Below are 17928 nucleotides of genomic sequence, written 5' to 3'. Positions count from 1 at the left end.
TGTCAGTCAGTACAAAGTGCCTAATAATCCTTCATGCAGTTTGTGCACCTAACTTTCCCAGACTATCTCTCCTCTTACATATTTGCAAATGGGGGCTACAGCCTGGGTTCTGGAACCAGACTTCCTGGATGAGAATGTGGCTCAACCAATTCCTAGGTGTGTACCTCTACACAAGTTTCTTATTCGGACCTCAGCTTCCTTATCCACCAAGTGGGGCTAAGCGTACCTACCATTTAATAAGGTTGACACAAATTATTCCACGCGAAACGCTTAGTTAATGACCTCTCTCAGATGTTGCAATTATTATTATTTTTATTCCTCTTGACGTATCATGGGGAATATGGTTCGAGTTTCAGTGCAGTCACTCCTTTTCCCATTCGAACGCCACTTACTACCTTCAAGGGCACAAGAAAACGGTGGTTCCAACGAGGGCTCCCCAGAATTCATGGATTTCCTGGTATCTTCTGCATTTGAAACTCATAGTAACAGGGATCAATGAAATATTTCATAAACATGGGCTTTAAGAAACCTGCTGGCCTGTTCCTACAAAGAATGCAATCAATACTTATTTTCATACATTATTAACTGTATACCAAACGATAATGTGCAAAGGGTAATAGAAATAACAGCCGGCATGGTGCTTCTTAGACCATTCAGAGGGACGGAAAGGAAAGTGGTACCAGCATGGTGAAAGACAAATGAATAGCATATTAGGTCACCTTAAAGTGGGACTAAACTACATATTCCTTTCTTTACCACTGTGTAATGCTATTTATATGACAACATGACAAAAAATGGCCCTAGGCATTCTGCTCTAGTTTAGAAGCCTTCCATCTCACACTGCAATGAAAAAAAGATACAATCCAGAAATTGCTTCTTTGGTTAATATTTCTGCAGTTCCGCAGGAATGGTTTTAATAGCGTGCGTGTTCTGGATTTCGGTTGTCAATTAAGAACCCCACAGAATGCAGGGATAAATATTAAAATAATAGAGATTGGCTCGTATTTCAACTTTAGAGGCCCTTTGTCGAACAGTGTTTGAAGGTGGAAGACAGAGCAGGCAAGACGGGGAATTAAGGAAGGAGAGAAGCAGATCTTCCCTTCAGCATATCCTTAATAAAGGGTCCAGGCCTGTGTTGAAAAGTTCATCACTTAACAGCAGGAGACAGGAACAAGATACAAATCTGCACTCTTCCGCTCATGGGCAGTGTGGCCCTGGGAAAGCTACTCAACCTCTCTGGACTCAGGTCTCTGTCTTGGAAATCAGAGAGAATACCTGCTGCTAAGTGTCATGGGGGACCGAAAGGAACTAATGCCCATGAACAGGTTGGGCAGTGCAGGACGATCAGCCGGGACACCCCGGGGGACTCTCTCCCCACACTCACCTCCACTTAAAAAAAGCAACAAAAAAAAGTGCAGGTCTGGAGATTACAGAGCTCTAGTACTGATGGGCAGCATCCCGGAGGGAACTGTGGTTTGACCAAAAATAGGCCATTTGACCAAATGATTAAAAGTCTGTCATATGCTAATGCCTGGATGGGGCGGACCCTGGGCCAATTTAGTAGGAGTAAATTGCAATTGATTTTCGAAGAAATTGCTTGTTCTCTTGCCTTTCCTCAGCTGTGTCACACTCTCTCACACACAGCTGCCTTTGTCACAGCCAGAACCAACTGCAACACATGTCAAGGAAGATCTTTCGGAGGCGAAATGCTTAATAATATAGATAGCCACATTCACGCATACACTATAAATACAGGCAGACGTACAAATATATCTCCCTCTGTGTGCATATACATGTTTATATGTGTTTTAGAGGCCTCGAATTTAGAAACAATTCTGCACCATGGTTGTGCCCTTCTGTATGTTTTGCAAATCCCTCTGTGGTTGGAGAGCTATCCGGAGTCATTTTTATTTTTTTACAACAACCTACTGTTTGAATAAAGCTCGTGAAAGAGCACAGCCCCAAAACCTCCTCTCCACACACTCCCCAGCCCTATCTATGTAAATTCTTGGATATGAAAAGAAAATGGTTAAAAGATCACAGAAGATAAAAAATCATAAGAATAAAGGTTAACAATGGCTGCTTTCACCCCTAATTTCTGATATGGTGATAGACCCTCTTAGAACATTAATTAGAATGGAAAGAGATGAAAGAAATGCCCAGGGGACATAATAAATTAGCCCCTTATGCAAATCACCCATTCGTTTTCATCACTGACCCAGCTAGCTGAGTCTCTAAATTACGGGAAGCGGTTAGCTTCTTTAACAAAAAATTCCAGATGAAAGATTAATTTTTTTTTTTAATCTGAAGGCTGGGAGAGCTTACAGCAAAAAATAATTTCTCACTTTCCCCTGCAGACAACTCTGAAGGGGGCCGAAAAAATATGAAAATTAACCTTCTGGCTATCGGCTCCTGTTGCCAAACAGAGACTTAGTAATTAACCCTTATTCTGAAACAATTCCAAAACAACAGACAACGACCCTCCTGAACGAAAGCCAATGGCTGTGATTCTCACCCTAACTGTGGAGAAACCAAGTATGGCTTCAGAACAGGTGCACAGACCTGAGCAGGGGAAGGACAATATAAAGGAGGTGGGGAAATGCCAGGATGTGGAGAGTTTCGAATATCAATTTAAAAACAAACACACACCTAATTTTACTTGTCATCACTGTCCTGCACAATTTATGTTCTACTGCCCTAGAAATTTATGGAACTCTCAGATTTCTTATCAGTGAAATAAAGGGATTGGACGAGAATGACCTCCAAAAGTCCTACTCCATCTACAATCCAGGGATTTTATTTATCCCTCTGTAAAACAAACACGGCGCTTCTGATGATTTAATTTGTTTAAATATAATCTTATGACGTGCATTGTGTCTACTGAACTCACTCCTGGCTTCATTTTTCTCTTTCCTATCTCATTTTCCCCTTGTCCCTCTTTTCCCACTCACTTCTTATTTTGTTTCATTTTCTCCCATGTATTCAAATGAGATGCTTTAAACACATTCTGGTTCAAGTAAGGTATATATTGCATAAATCATGCTTTATAAGTGTTAGTAATATGAAAAATATATATACCAAGATCACAAGTTTCTTTGGTATGAAGAAATTGCTGCAAAGAAAAACAGTCTGTCCCAGAATAATTCAAGATTCAATATGCAGGCCCTTTAGAAAAGGAAGGAAAATACGTTAAAGACCATTCTAGTCCACTGCCCTCATTTTATCAAAGGAGTGGCTACCTCTCAGAAAGGGCAGACACTTGCCCAAGGTCACCTGGCTAGTGAGGGATAAAGCTGGAGACAGAACACCAGTCTCCTGACTCCTGAACAGTACCCCATGGACCAAACAATCCTGACTTGACACCTTCTTTTGCAAATTCAGTACTATATCCCAGAGACCCAAGAAAGAGCATCTTGTGGAAAGAATAAGCTTGGGCAGCAGCAAAATTAAGAGATGGCAGAAAGAAACACTTCCAAGGACTAAGGAGAAGGAATGAGGACAGACCTATTGGCTATAAATAATTTTGCACCTTGTCACAATCTTCAGTTCATGCCGTTACCTGTCACTTACTGATGTTTTATCTCCCCTCTTCCGGTAACGGGACCTATGGTCCTGCGATGCAAAAATATTTGGCTCTCTCTAGCTTCACATCCCTCACTGGAACATTCAGGCCTTGGCCATAAGTATCTAGACCCTGGAGTGACCTGCTGTTTTCTCCATGAAACTTCTCGAGGTTGACAGTTAATCTAATAAAGTTTGCCTTCGGGAAGTGGTCAGTGATACAAGAAGACATACATTCCTCGGGTCAACATGCAGGTAGTAAGAAAGTACGTGTAGCCTATGACTACCTTATTTCTGGAAAAAGAAAAAAAAGACATATGTGTGTAGATGTGTGTATACACACCTACGTATATACACGTTCACATTTAAAGGAAAACACATTCTGGAAAGTCTCATATCAACATGTTTACAGTGGCTATCTTTGGGAGCTGTGACTAAGGCTGATTTAAATTCCTTTTCCTTTTTTACTTGTTTGTAATGTCTTATTATTCTACAAAAAAAAAAAAAATGAGTTGCTGAGGGACTAAGAGAAGGAGAAAATAAAAACCGAAAGTCATGGTCTGCAAAAGTGAAATGTAAGTGTACTCAGCACGGCCTGTGGAGACGGACGCATCTCCCAGGTTTAAGGCATGCCCTTCTCAGGGAGCAGTAATTCTTCCTGCTATGAGGGGCGTTGGAGAGCAGATTTATGAGCAGAGGTTAGAAGAATGGGAATCAGTCAAGCTGAGAAGGGAAAGCTGATCACAAGAATCCTTAAACACAGGAAGAGCCCCCACCCCGGGTTATCACCACCTGCAGCACAGGCACCTCTGACCAAAGAACATAAAAACAGGGCCCCAGAGGAACAGGGGGATTCAGAGCAGGAATACGGAAGACTTTCCCCAAAGGGAAGTTAAGACTCAAACAGGGTTATTAAGAGACAGGCCTTTCCTCCAGGGCCCTTTAGATAAAGGATAGATTTTTCATTTTTGTCCCAGGTAGTTTATGAGCAGCCTTCCTGAAGCCTTGGGATAGCCATCCTTTTCAAGATATAGAATCGTTGTTCCATGACCAGGGAACAAGGTCTGCTGAAAAGAGTCCCGGTCTTGGAGTCAGGAGCGAGCCAACAGCTAACGTGACCTTGGCACCACATGAAAAGTGGCTGAGACTTCCTGGGGATCAACGATGCTTCTGTCCAGTATTTTACATATAGTGTCTTCAAGTCCACAAGAACCTATAAGGTAATAACCTTCATCTCATTTTATATGCGAGGAACCTGAGGTACAGTGAGCTCAAGTGATGTGTCCAAAACGAAGTGAGTGGCAGAGCTAGGATGCACCCAGGCCGGTAGGCCTCAGAGCATAAGTTCATTCTCCAGCACTGGTACCCACAAAGGTGTGGACGCACGAAGCTGCCCAGGGCACTGGTGGGACAGCAGACAGTGGCCTGGCTTGTTTGGACGCAGGGCAGCTGCGGTGAGATGGAAAGTCAGTTAGTGGAAGGATCTATGGAGGAAAACTGAAGCCAGATTGTTCCTACCAGTCACCAGGGTGCTAAGATAAGCCCTGCCAATGAGAAGGCCAGGTTGGATTGAAAGGAACTTGACACAGTGATGGCAATAAGATGGTCAATGTAACATTCAAGTGCAAGTTGAGTATATTTAGGGAATGGAGAGAGGAGAGCAATTCAAAAGACAGCCGGTGGACTGCAAAAGACTTGGTGATGGGTCTGGCTGAGGAATGAGAATGGCAGACAGGGTGGAAGTAACCCCAAAGCTCACGATTTAGGCAGACAATGTCACATGTAAGACAGGAGAGTCGGAAAGAGAAGGGTGTAAGGAGAAAAGGGGAGAGATGGTGAGATCCGTCTTGGATGCGTTGGGTGTGAAGTAACTGAGATACATCCGGACGGAGTTGTGCAAGACACAGCTGGGAATGTTGGTTGAGAGCTCTGGAGAGGCCGGAGTTAGAGGGAAGGCACTGAGTCGTCAGTCTAAGCGGTAGCTTCCATCCCAGGAACGGATGAAGTTTGTCCAGAAAGCATGCAGAACAGAAAGAGGCCAACATTGGCCTCCCCTATGGCATTGCCATGTCCTGGCAAAGGTCTTAGAGGCCACCCTCAGGCAGTGTGGCCCTGGCCAAATCACTTCCCCCGTCTGAGCTTCAATTCTGTAAAAACAGAAGGTCAGACTAGACCTCTAAGGCCCTTCCCTGATATCCAAGCACCCATGGTTAACAAGATGGCTACTCAGAGCCAGGAAGAATGCTCCATGCTGACAGGAAACTCGGCATAACAAGCAGGTCCCTAACTTTCCAGCGGGAAAGACAGACACATGCATAAGGCCGCTCAATACACTGTGATAAACTGCTATCATAAAGGCAAGAGCAAAATGCAGCATAAAAGAGTCCTGAGTAGAGGGTGCCTGTCTGGGGGAAGCCAGCACGGCCCTCAGAGATGAAGTTGGATCTACGTGTCGAGGCACTGACAGAGGCAAGAGCATGTGCAAAGGCACAAAACAGCGAATGCACATGGAATACCTGGGGAATGGACTGCTCGGTGCGCTTGAGTGCAGAGGAGGTGACGGGGTTTGTAGAAGGAGGGCAGGCGCCAGCCGGCCTGCTGAGGAGTTTGCCAGACAAGGAACAGCGGGGGTCCTAAACTATTGGCAAAACGTGATTAGAGTTGTTTTGGAGAGCCGAGTGCAAAGCAAAGGGCCACCAGACACCCCAGTACTTGGTATTTACAAACACCTCTCTCTTGTCCTGATTTCACAAGATAGTGCAGGACCTTAGAAGACCCATCTTCGATATATACAAGTTTTAAGAAAGCTTTTTGTTTTCATACTGACATAAATACGATGACACATTAAAACAGAAATGCTCAATATGGCTAACTATTCATAACATCATTCAGAAAAAGAGAAGCCATACTCAAAAGAGTGTTTAGGGCCATCTTCTCCTGAAGCAATAGATTTCCAAGTATGTGGGAACCAATGTCAAGATCCTAAGGCTTCCTGGGAAGGTCTAAGCCACTCCTGGGACTTGGCAGGAAATGATGACAGAGCTAGAGAGCTAGACCTTTGTCTTTCCCCAAACCAGAGTCAGCATGTTCAAATCCTAATAGCGCCCTTTCCCCACCTCTATCTTGTCTCTTGTTTGCAGTACCATCGGCTTTGGTTATGTCTGAGAAAGGCTGGCGTCTCTTGACTCTTCTCTACAAAACCCAACCTCCCAGTCAATACTTTTAGACCCTGAAGCCCTCTTTTTCCCTTGCTGCCACAGAGGTGCTTATATTCCCCTCTGATTGTCCATCCTCAGGCTTTTCTTGGCACCCACTGTGCCTTCCAAATTTCTTGTTACTCTGCTCTCCCCCAAGAGAGTCCAAAAGCACGGCCAACACGTTCATCTCCCTTTCGAATCACTATGTACTTTTTGCTGCTTCTAGGACTTTCACGAAGAAGAAAAGGCGAGGTGAAAAGAGCAGAAAGTTACGGTAGAGGTGAAACAGACGTGGTAGGTCTGTCCTCTGGGGCTCCGTATGCCCACGTGGCTCTGCTCTCTTGGCTCCCAAGACACTTTTCCGTGTTCTCTCCTCTCCTCCAACCTCCTTTGGCACTGGCTCCCTCCTTCCTTTGTGCACTCCCCCTCACGGTCTGGTTCTTCCCATTTGAGACCTCTAAGAACCACTCTGGCATCAACCCACAACAAAGGCACCTCCTTGAGCCCTTAAAAGTGTTTTTAAGGTCAAATGCTTCCACCAACACGTTTCCACAAGGGCTGTCCCTCCAACTCCCCACTGCAGCTCCCCAGTTCTCGCCTGACTAGGCTGTCTGATTTCCCTCCTGCAGCGCAGGCTTCAGACCAGAGATGATAGGTTTTAGACTCTATCTTCTTTTCCTCCCTTCCTTGTTCCTGCCAGGCCACTGATCGCACGTCAACACAGCCTTTGGTGATCAAGTAAACAATGGCAAAGATGGCTGTGGGTTTGAGGAGTCCAAAGAAAATGGAAACACAAGAAAGTCAAACATGTCTTGTTCGGTGAGACAATTCAGTTCACATTTAATGTACGTGGATAAACATTCTCTGCACATTAGGCAAAGAAACCCAAATATGGAAACTGTGATTGCTACCATATCTGTAAAAGGCAGAGGCCCTGTTGTCCTGGTTTCGTCAGAGAGATTTTCAAGACAGAAGAGATGTTCTAGAAACTCGGATTCAAACCACGAAAGCAACATTCGTCATCCTGCTCTTCTGTCTTTCTCTATCCTACAAATGCCAAACTGGGTAAGATGCATTATTCAATGACTTAAAGCCTCTCAAGGTTCCATTTGGCTTCCCTAGGCCCACTCAGGGGACATGGTCACTGTCAGAGGTCAAAGCTCATTAGCACTGGAACCTAAATTCAATGCCCTTGAGATATAAAACCTAGCTCCTGACAAGGCCTTCCTGGCTCTGATTAATTCATTATGACTTCTGGGTTCTCAGCAGGACAGGTCTCACAACCTCAGGCTCATATCTGCTATGAAAAGAAACCTGGCTGAGAAAGGGATCCAAGAAAATGAATGAGTGAAACTTGGTCCATGCAGAAGAACTTCCAAAATTCATAAAAGAAATTCAGACAAACCAGTGGTATCTGAGAATGGCCAAGCCCTTTTAAGTGTAGAATGAATGCAAGGATTGAAAACACCATTGAAGACCACAGTGAATGGGTTCTGGAGGTGACTTCAATCTTCCATCAGAATCATGAGCTGTCAGGACTAGAGATTATTTACTTCAGTGGTCTCATTATACCAAGCAAGGAGAGACCCCGACAGGGAAAATGAGTTTGCTGAAGTCCTATAGTCCATAGCAGTTCTGAAATTAAAAACCAAATGAACCTTCTTCCTTGCCCACCTCCTCACTCCTACTGTACCCAGGGGGGGGTTCAATCCCTCCAAGCATCTTAGTACAAAGACTAAGGAGTAAGTCTTCCCCAGGGCAGGTTCAGGCAAGAGGCACTGCTCCTCAAAGGACCAGGAAGGCCAGGTTCGCCTCCAGTATGCCGTGTGCCACATCCCACCCCAGCTCCTACAGACTTGCTCCCATGAGAGCCCAGATGTGTCTGTGGGTCTTTCTTCCAGGGCTTGAGACACTGCCTTAGAGGGGCCAAGGGGACAGGGAGCATTAGTAGGGATTTGGAGTGGAAATTATCAGTATTGTTTAGATAATACACGAATGTCTCTGGTGCTAAACTTATACCCTTGTATCTTATCCCAAAAAACGTGTAGACGTGCGTGCGCCCCCCCCCCCACACACACACACAAACACACACTTTTTTTCCTCTGAATCAAAAAAACAGAATAATGTAGAAGAATGCTTCTCAAGCTATATGTGTATATGAAGCACCCAGTCCAGGGATTTTCTTAAAGTGCAAATTCTAATTCAGTAGGTCTGGGATGGAGCTTGAGATCCCACGCTTCTAACCAATTCCCAGGCAATGTCCACGCCACTGGTCAAAAGACCGCGCCCTGAACAGCTAGGGGCAGATATTACAAAAGCCTAGAATCAGACAAATCTAGGTTTAAGTTCTGGTGTCACTGATCATGAGCTTTGTGGTCTTGGGTTGGTTTCCTGACTTCACACTGCTTCAACTGCTTCATTCCTAAAGTGGAAATAATAATATCTAAGATTCACGTGAAGATTGTTACCTAAGTTCATGATGAAAAGCTCTTAACATCGTGCCTGGAATATAAGAGGGGCTTAATAAACGCCAGTTGCTGGCTGTCTCTAAGATTCACGAGGGCAGGGGTGACATCTGTTTGGCTCACTGCCAAAATCCCAATGGCTAGAACGTAGTAGGTACTCAAAGGATGTCTGTGAATGTATGTATAATACACCCACACATAGTATCACTATTTACATACTCCCTTGGCTGTCTATGGCTTTCTGCAGGAAAACAGAAAACGTTTAAGAAACGTTAGAAACCAGGACACCCTCACCAGTCACAAACCATCATCTCATAGAATTCAACCTGAACCGCCATGTAGAACCACCAAGAAAACATATAATCTGTGACGGCTGTATACACTTGAGAAAATGTCTTAACTGTAAACAAAGAAAGGCAACATCAGTCTGGAATCTGTATGTCATTAAGAGAAACTACTACCTTGCTCATTATTTATGGAGCTGCCTGAACGCCAGTGTTATGACAAACGTAATTCTACAACGAAGTGCACTTCCAAAACAAATGTAGAACTGCAAAAGGAGACCAAACAAATCCCGGGAAGCGAGACCACTTTTTAAAGGGCCATTGGAGCAGTAATACATTCTTTTATACATGCCCACACTTGCTCAGGAAAAATTAAAAATAGAATTGTTAACAAATGGTAGAGTTTAATCTTTCAAATCAAAGGCAGACCTGTGGGTCCGTCCGAGATTCTTCAACAATCTAAGATTATCTTCAGAAGTCTCGGAAAGTAAGTGGCATCATTTAAACTGATCCCTTTGCAGGGAGGCACAGTGAATGGTGTGTAGCAAGAAGGGAATATGATTGCCACCTACAGACAGAAGTAGCACTCCCTATGCAAGAGCCAGCCAATCATATTTCAATGTGAAAAAAAAAAAATGCAACCAAATCACCTCCCTCCAACCTTTCAAATCACCACACCACATTACTTCATTTAGAATTACTTTCAAGTCATACAATCATCTCTAGGCATTCTGCCTCTTCATTATCATCATCCTATTTCTAATTTCCCAGAAACACTGTGCCATTCCAATATCTACTTATACACTATCTGAGAGCCAAAGCGAATGCAAGCCAATGGATTTCAAGCAGGCAGAGGCATCAGAGTGGAAGCACGAATCTGCTTACCTGGTATGAATGGGACCACCCGGAATATATCAGACAATCTGCTGTTAACTGGTTCATAAGGGGAATCTTCGAGCAGATCATTTCCTAAAAACAACAGAATGACTGGGCTTAGATCTGGAAAACAGGCATATTTCAGACAGTTGTTATTGAATCTAAATTCTAATTATGCTATGATTGTGTAACAAAAAGATGCTGAAACTTTCAAAGATCTCAAAGGCATCTATTCGGCCATGGATATTTTTCCCTCCCTCCGCCTTTGTTGTCCTTGCTCTCCCCAGAGTGCCATGAAAACACTGGAGAGCAACCCAGCCTGATCTTGCCAGAAAACTCTCCCACTCTTTGCAAAGGAATGAAATACGAGAGGAAGAAACCAGTGATGTCACCAGCCCAGCTTGCCTCCAGGAGCCAATGGAAGAAAGGTGACCCAAAAGAGGCCCCCCGTGTCTTTGCTCTTAAACATGGCATGTGGTCAGAAAGCGGGTATGCTGGCTATTCAACAGGCATAGGTTCTGGAGGAAGTGGCAGCTGAGAGGTCAAGTCTGTAGGTTACAAATTCTTGGTGTGAGTCTCCATGGAGAATGAATGCACTGAACGTTTGTGTTAGATTTACAAACCTCAGACACCTCTGGCACACAAGGATCCCCAAATTCCCCTTGGAATGGATGGTTGTGACAAGTGGTCCTTTTTCTCTCAAAGCCACTTCTGTGTTAACCGAGGTTTGAACCACACCAGCTGGTTCAAGACTCAGGGAATCTAAGATGACAAATGCTTTCTCACACATCTGCCTTTGATCAGGTTTGTGGGGGGTTAAGACAGAATAGATTCTACTGGACCTTTTATTCTTAATTCTTTATCTGATGTCAGAATAGATAGAAAGGAAGAAAGGGGAGAGAGTCCGGACACGATTCAGGGCAAGTCTTTGTATTATTATTCTCTGAAGCCAGCTCTCCTTGGAGAAAAGTTGTGAGTTCCTGCCAAGTCTTTTAACGGGCTCCTGCTCGGATGCTCTGACCAGGTTTCAGAGAGGTCAGCGGGGGCCCGGGGGTGTCCCCCACCCCCTCATGGGTTTTCCAACAACCAGGCCCCAACAAATGCTGCTCGGGAGGCAGCAAACACCAGCTGCGGCTGTCCCTGGGGGCCAATGAAAGGTCCTCATTCTGCAGCTGGGGAGAAGCGAGTCGCGGATGAGGTCAGCGGGACCCGGCCGAGGGGCCCGACTGCCTTTGAGGGGGGAGGGGGAGGGGTGGGGGGCGAGGACGGCGGGCGCGTACCCTGCAGGCTCTGGTACATGCTCCAGTAGATGCGCAGGCAGTTCTTCTCCTTCTTCATACCCCGCTTGCAGCGGCAGTTGTAGAGAGACTTCTGCTTGAGGGCCTCCATGGCACTGCGGCACTCGTCCTTGGCCTCCAGGCCCGATGTCAGGCTGAAGTTGGTCTCCTTGCCCGCCACGCACTGCCTCAGCGTGCGGTACTTGGTGCTGCAGCTCTGCTCTTTCAGGCACTGATCGCTGGCTTTCACACAGTCCAGGCGGTCCCCGCCGCTCACCTCCGCCGACAGGAGCAGGTCTACGGGCGGAGGGGGAGGGAGCGTGAGGGCAGCTGGGCAGGGGCCCGAAGCCCCAGGCTCCGGGGAGGGCGCGCGCTAGAGCGGGCTTCTGGGGTGCCCTGCGCAGCCAACGGGCCCGCCCCTCTACGCCGGGGAGTCCTTTTCCCGCCCCGGGACCTCCTGCCTCCTTGGTCTCCCCACCCCCCACGCCGATCCCCAGCCAGCCAGGCTTTGCGGGCTTTTCGCGGTTTGCCCCGCAGCGCGCGCCGCCCACCGCGCGTGCCCGCCCCGCCGCTCCGGGGCAGAGCCCGGCGGGAGCAGCTGCTCGGCCCCACCCGACTGCAACCCGGGGCTTTCCGAACAGGAGGGAGGCTGCGGGCCGGGCGCGGGGCGGACGAGCCCCGGTCCGCGGCCGGCCGGGCGGGGAGCGCTCAGACGCTATTCGGTGGAAAAAGTTTTCCCTTCCAAGTTTGCTCTCCCAGTCCAATGCTGGCCCACACCCCACCTGCCCGCTGCGCCTCCGCATGCTCCCGGGACTCGCTGGAGGCGCGGGTCCCGGGGCTGGAGGGCTCGGACCCCTTCGCTCTCCGCCAGGATAGGGCATGAAAAGGCACAGAAATTAAAAACCAAGCACAAAAAGCTGCGGGCAAGTGCCGCGCCATCCCCGCCTCCGAAGCCCAGCGTGCTGAGGCTTCACGATCCCCTTCCCCCAAATGAAACTTCGCCCGCCCACACCCAGAGCCACCGCACTGCAATTCGAAGGGGCTGCCGCGAGGACCCCTCGGACTCAGCGGGTAGGAAAGCTAGCGGCGGCCTCGACTTACCCAGGAGCGGCAGCGCGAAGTACAAGGTCGCCAGGAACATGGTGCCGGCGCGCAGCTGGTCCCCGCCCCCCAAAAAATCCCGAGCCGCCGCTGGGTCTCGCCGGGGGAGCTCAGCATACAGCGTTCCCCGGACGGCCGCGCTGCTCTGGCCGCCCAAAGTTCAGCTCCATCCAGTGCGAGACGAAACTCCCGGGTCCGTCCGCCGCCGCCGCCGCCGGCGACTCAGCTCCCGGCGGGCGGCTGGCGCGAAGGTGGGAGGCGGTTCCGCTTTTAGGGGTTCAGGTCTGACCCAACCTGGAAGGGAGAGCGCGCTTTGAAATGAGAGCCGAGAGCGCTAGAGCCTCCCCCGCCCCTCTGCCCTCCCCTGCTCCCGCCTTGGGGGACTTTCTAGCGCCCGGGTGAGGGCCCACCCCTAACCCGGTCGGGGCGCAGGAAGGGGGCGCGGGGGGGAGGGCATGTACGTGTATTCCGGGGAGCCGCCCGCAAGGGCAGGGCGGGGGCTGGAGAGGTCGGGCGCGGGCTCCCAAAGTCCAAGGGGCGTCTATCGGGTCCAACCCAAGAGGCTGAACGCAAGCAAATAAATAAATAACGTTACTTTCCGAGCGCTGCGAGCGGAGCCAGCAGCTGCCGGGAGGCGAAGCACACGGCGGCAGCAGCTCTTCCTCCAGCCCTGGCGCAGAAAGAGCCCCTTCTCCCTGGAAGTTCGCCGCCCCCTCCTCCAGCCAGCTCGCTGGCTCCGCTGCCGGCCCTCTTCACCCAAACCACCAATCGCCGTCCCCGGTCGCCGTCCCCCCTCCCCTCCCTGGGCTCGCCTCCTTTCGGAGGCAGCGGGGCCATGGGGAACCGACGTCCCGGCTGGGGCCGAAACCCGGTTCGCGCGCCCCTACCCGCCGTGCGACCGCTGCCTCCCGGGTGTCCGCGCCGTGCACACACTCGCCCAGAGCCCTGGACTCGGGCTCATCAACGCCACCGCCCGGGGCGAGCGCAACGGCCGGCAGCCCCGGAGCGCTAGGGCAGGTGCAGCCCGGAGTCGCGCGCGCCCCCGGACCCCAAAGTTGAGGGGCGCCTGCAAAAGGGGAGAAGGGGGTGGGGGAGCGGCGATGGGTTCCCAAACCCACAGAACGAGAAAACTCTCTCCAAAAGCCACCAACCTGGACTCAACCGACCGTGTCCAGCTGTGTCGAGGAGCCAGTTTGTTTATTTATTTATTTATTTGGGGGGGTGTCCCCGCCCCTTCCTTCCCTTTCCGGACTCACTTCTCTGCGCTAGGAAGAAGATGCGGTAATCTCCGAGAGCTCAAAGGACTGAGTGGGGCCAGGAAGATTTCCGAGCAGAGCCCGGGCTCTCGGGTGCCGGTGAGGGATATGGGAAGCTGTGCGGAGGCTAGCGGGTTCCGAGGCCAGATTTCTTTGCCTGAGGACCCTTGGCCTGCTCCTGCTCCCGCCGCCCCGTAGCACACCCGCCAAGCCCCTCTGAGGCTCGCCCGCCCGGACGCCTCAGATGAACACGCCGGTCCGCGGTGGGATCCGGCGCCAGACCCAGCACGCGCGCACAGGACACACAGCGCTATGCAGCGGGCCGCGAGTGCTGCCAGACTCTCTCTCTCTCTCTCTCTCTCTCTCTCTCTCTCAGAGACAAAAAAAAAAAAAAAAAAAAAAAGGGCACAAAGCACAAGGGCTCTTTCTTCCGTCCTAGTGCAATCGAACCAGACCCTTCTTCCGAACACAAAGTTTTTCCCCACGTCACTCGTGGCTATGACTCAAGACTTGGCGCGTTAAAGACACACTCAGACCCAGACCCTCGGAGCCGAGATCGCAGGATATGCCCACGCACCGATGCACGCCAGCGCGCGCGCACTCACACACGCACACGCAGTCTCGATCGCTCTCCGGGAGCTTGGGCAAGGAGACAAAAGCGGAACCCCCCCGGCCACTGCATTTATACCGCGTCAGATCTGGCTTGGGGAAATTTATAAGCTGACCTCCATCTTGGCTGTTTCAAGAGTAAATTTTTAAATCATAAATTAAAACCCCAGCACATACACACAGCCTCTCACCCCAATTTCTGGGAGCACTCAATCTCTGCTATACTGCTGACCCCCCCCCCCACCCTACCCCAACACACACTCCTCTCCCAGTGCACCGGGGGGCGCCGGGAGCACTGAAGTCTACACTGGGTGGAGAGAAGGGTCTGGGGAACAGCCCTCCTTGGCGGATGGCAGTCCCGCTGCTCAGGGCTTGTGTTCGGGATCGTTGCTGATATCCAAGTTCATCATTCACGGAAACCGAGTTTGAATCGAGTCTGGGTGAGCTCAGCTGTCAAATCTGCAAACCCATCGCACCAGACAATGGGCCTGGGAGGAGAGAAAAGAAACGCTGATCTTCATCAAGAGAGGTTAATTGAAAAGGGCGCGGGCTTCGGGTGAAGTTTGAGGCTGGGGTGTTAAGGGCGGGGAGATAAGAAGGAAAGAGGGTAGCTCTCCATTCAGTTCCACAACAGCCAGGCGCGCCCCTCGGCTGTGGTGGCTCCAGTGCGTGCTGTGTATTGTTTGGTGTGTCTGCGCCTCCGTGCGCGCCCCAAACCCAGGGGACACTCCACCGATCTGCACGTCTGTGCACGTGTTCCTCAGGAACAGTAGGAGAGGACTGACGCTCAACACATGAGCTCTCTCTGTCTCTCTCTGTCTCTCTCTTTCACACACACACACACACACACACACACACACACGGTCATACCATACACGGATTTCTTGTTCAGTGTATCAGCTTACACTTGGTTGTTGAGTAAACAAAGCAAACATATGTCACATTTTCGCGACAGATGGTTCAAACCAAAGGCTACTTAGTTGTCTTTCTCTAACAGTGGTAACAGTCCAAGTTACTGGGCCGACTAAGCGGAAATGTAATTAAGTCTTCTAATCAATTTCTTCACGTTAAGTTTCTTCTCATATTTTCACACACAAACCAGAGAAATCCCACGGAGGTGGTTTTGGTAAGAGGAGGGCCCAAAATGAATCAAGACTGTGTTTCTCCATGGACACCCAAAACATAAAACCCCCTTTCCTCATTCCACTTTATAAGTGGAGGTGAATATCTCCCTTTGGGAAGTCAGTAATTAGAATTCCAATTCTCAATGGATAGACTAGTATCCATCATTGCTGACCACATGGGATGATTGGATGACAATGAGGTTTCATTTGAGGACAGCCCCCCCCCCCCCCCGCGCATCTTTTGTGAGTGTTCTTTGTTTAGAAATGATTCTATGTTGCCCTAATGTTCCACAGATATGTTTTAAATAAAATTTTAACAGGGTGGGGTAAGGATGGAAAAAAAAAAATTCTCCAAATGTAAAACATGGGACTTCTTCAAAAATATTTATAGCTTCAAGAATGTATTGGAACCATTCAGTCAAACTAGTCCTCGTTAAGTTCTTACTGATGATGAAAACAGAGCTTTATTTTCTTTAAAAAATAAACCGCCAGCCACTAGAAGTCTGTTGTCCAAGACAATAGTTACTAGCCATATGACTATTTCAAGAAAAGATAATTCAAATTAAATGAAAGAAAAATGGGGTTTCTTGGTAGCACTAGCTACATTTCAAGTGCTCAGTGACTGCATGTGGCTAGTGGCTACCGTATTGGACAGCCCAGATACGGAACATCACCATCACAGAAAGTTCTGTCGGGCAGTTGGTGTGAAATTAGTTAATGTGATGTATACGTAAAGTTCTTAGAATAATAGAATGATGCACACGTGAAATGACTGCTGCATAAGAAACAGTAGTAGTAGTTGTTGTTGTGATGATGATACGATCATGATCACTATGCCTTGCTACTCTTTTGAAGAAGCTGAAGAATCCATGAAGACACAACTCCCTGTTGGTGTGCCCTCCACTCAGAATGGAGATGACCAGGCAAAGAAGCCAAAGAATGGAGAATGGATGCGTCGAAGGCTGATCTTCCAAGGAGAGCTGCGCGTGCAAGGATGTAGCCCTTACTCTATCTACCCTGAGACTTCTTGTAGAAGGAGTTAACAAAACATTACTGCTTTGCAACTATATCTACTAACTTCTAAATGTGAGACAAACACACAGCTGAAAAGCCCTTGCAATATGGAAGATAGAAACGCATGTGACTTACTGTATTAATATTATCTCTGTTTCCTTGGAGCTTATCTATTCTCATGTGTACAGGCCTGATCTCAGGATGAAAGGTGACACTGAAATATCAAATATTATTAATAACGATAAAGGCTCATGCTATCCTCTGTGACATGTTTTCTCGGTGGGAAATTGGTTTTAATGCTACAAAATTAGGTTCAATCTACCCATAAGCATGTGAAATGAGCAATTTGCTTGCATTTCGTCGTGTGTTTTCATGAGTTAACAGATGAGTCATGGTGAGAATGACAGTTTTATTCCATGCAGTATTTTGTCTCCTACTCTCATTGCCTTGGCCCTATAGAGTATAATGTAAAACACATTCATTTTGTAAACTTATACTGCTCAACAACCACTCAAGTTTCTCTAACTCAAACTAGACCATCAAAGTATTTGACATTAGGCGGTTTGACAGACTTACCTCTAGCTACACAAAACCACTCACTATTCCCTAAATGTGCCATGATTTTATCTATTATTATTATTATTATTATTATTATTATTTGCTACTGCTACACCTTTGCCCATGCTGTTCCACCTGCCTAATATGTGCTTCAAAATAAAATTTTAAAACGTAGTACTGGGGCACCTGGGTGGTTCAGTCAGTTAAGCCTCTGACTTCGGCTCAGGGCACGATCTCACCGGTCATGAGTTCGAGCCCCATGTCGGGCTCTGTGCTGACAGCTCGGAGCCTGAAGCCTGCCTTGAATTCTGCGTCTCCCTCTCTCTCTCCGCCCCTCCCTCACTCGCGTTCTGTATCCCTCTCTCCCTCAAAAATAAATAAACATTAAAAAAATGTAGTACAGCTCCAACGGGCCACTAAGGATAGCAAGGACGCCTTCAGCCAGAACGACTAGTTCTCTGTAGTATATTTCCACAGCCCTGTTGGGATCTTTATTATAGCTGTTGCAACACACATTGGAGTTAATTGCTGTATCTGTCTCTTCATCTGGAATGTGAGTTCCTTGAAGGCAGGAAGACATTCTCCTCTTATCCTCCTCCTCCTCCT

General features: G+C 48.3%; 1 protein-coding gene across 3 annotated transcripts in view; it reads right to left on the bottom strand.

The window, feature by feature from the left end:
• Positions 1-13430, bottom strand: part of GFRA1 (GDNF family receptor alpha 1) — a 209802-nt gene extending 196372 nt beyond the window's left edge. For all 3 annotated transcript variants that reach the window (XM_030335078.1, XM_030335079.1, XM_030335080.1), the window contains exons 1-4: positions 13357-13430; positions 12762-13055; positions 11664-11957; positions 10393-10476 (exon numbers count right to left, since the gene is read on the bottom strand). In XM_030335078.1, the coding sequence (XP_030190938.1) occupies positions 10393-10476; positions 11664-11957; positions 12762-12801 (418 nt within the window). In that variant the 5' untranslated portion in view covers positions 12802-13055; positions 13357-13430. The remainder of the gene's footprint in view (positions 1-10392; positions 10477-11663; positions 11958-12761; positions 13056-13356) is intronic.
• Positions 13431-17928: the final 4498 nt, after the last annotated feature.

This window comes from Lynx canadensis, chromosome D2, assembly GCF_007474595.2.
Source record: "Lynx canadensis isolate LIC74 chromosome D2, mLynCan4.pri.v2, whole genome shotgun sequence".
Classification (NCBI taxonomy): Eukaryota; Metazoa; Chordata; class Mammalia; order Carnivora; family Felidae; genus Lynx; species Lynx canadensis.
Note: the sequence above shows the minus strand (reverse complement) of the source record. Positions and strands in the feature narration are given on the sequence as shown.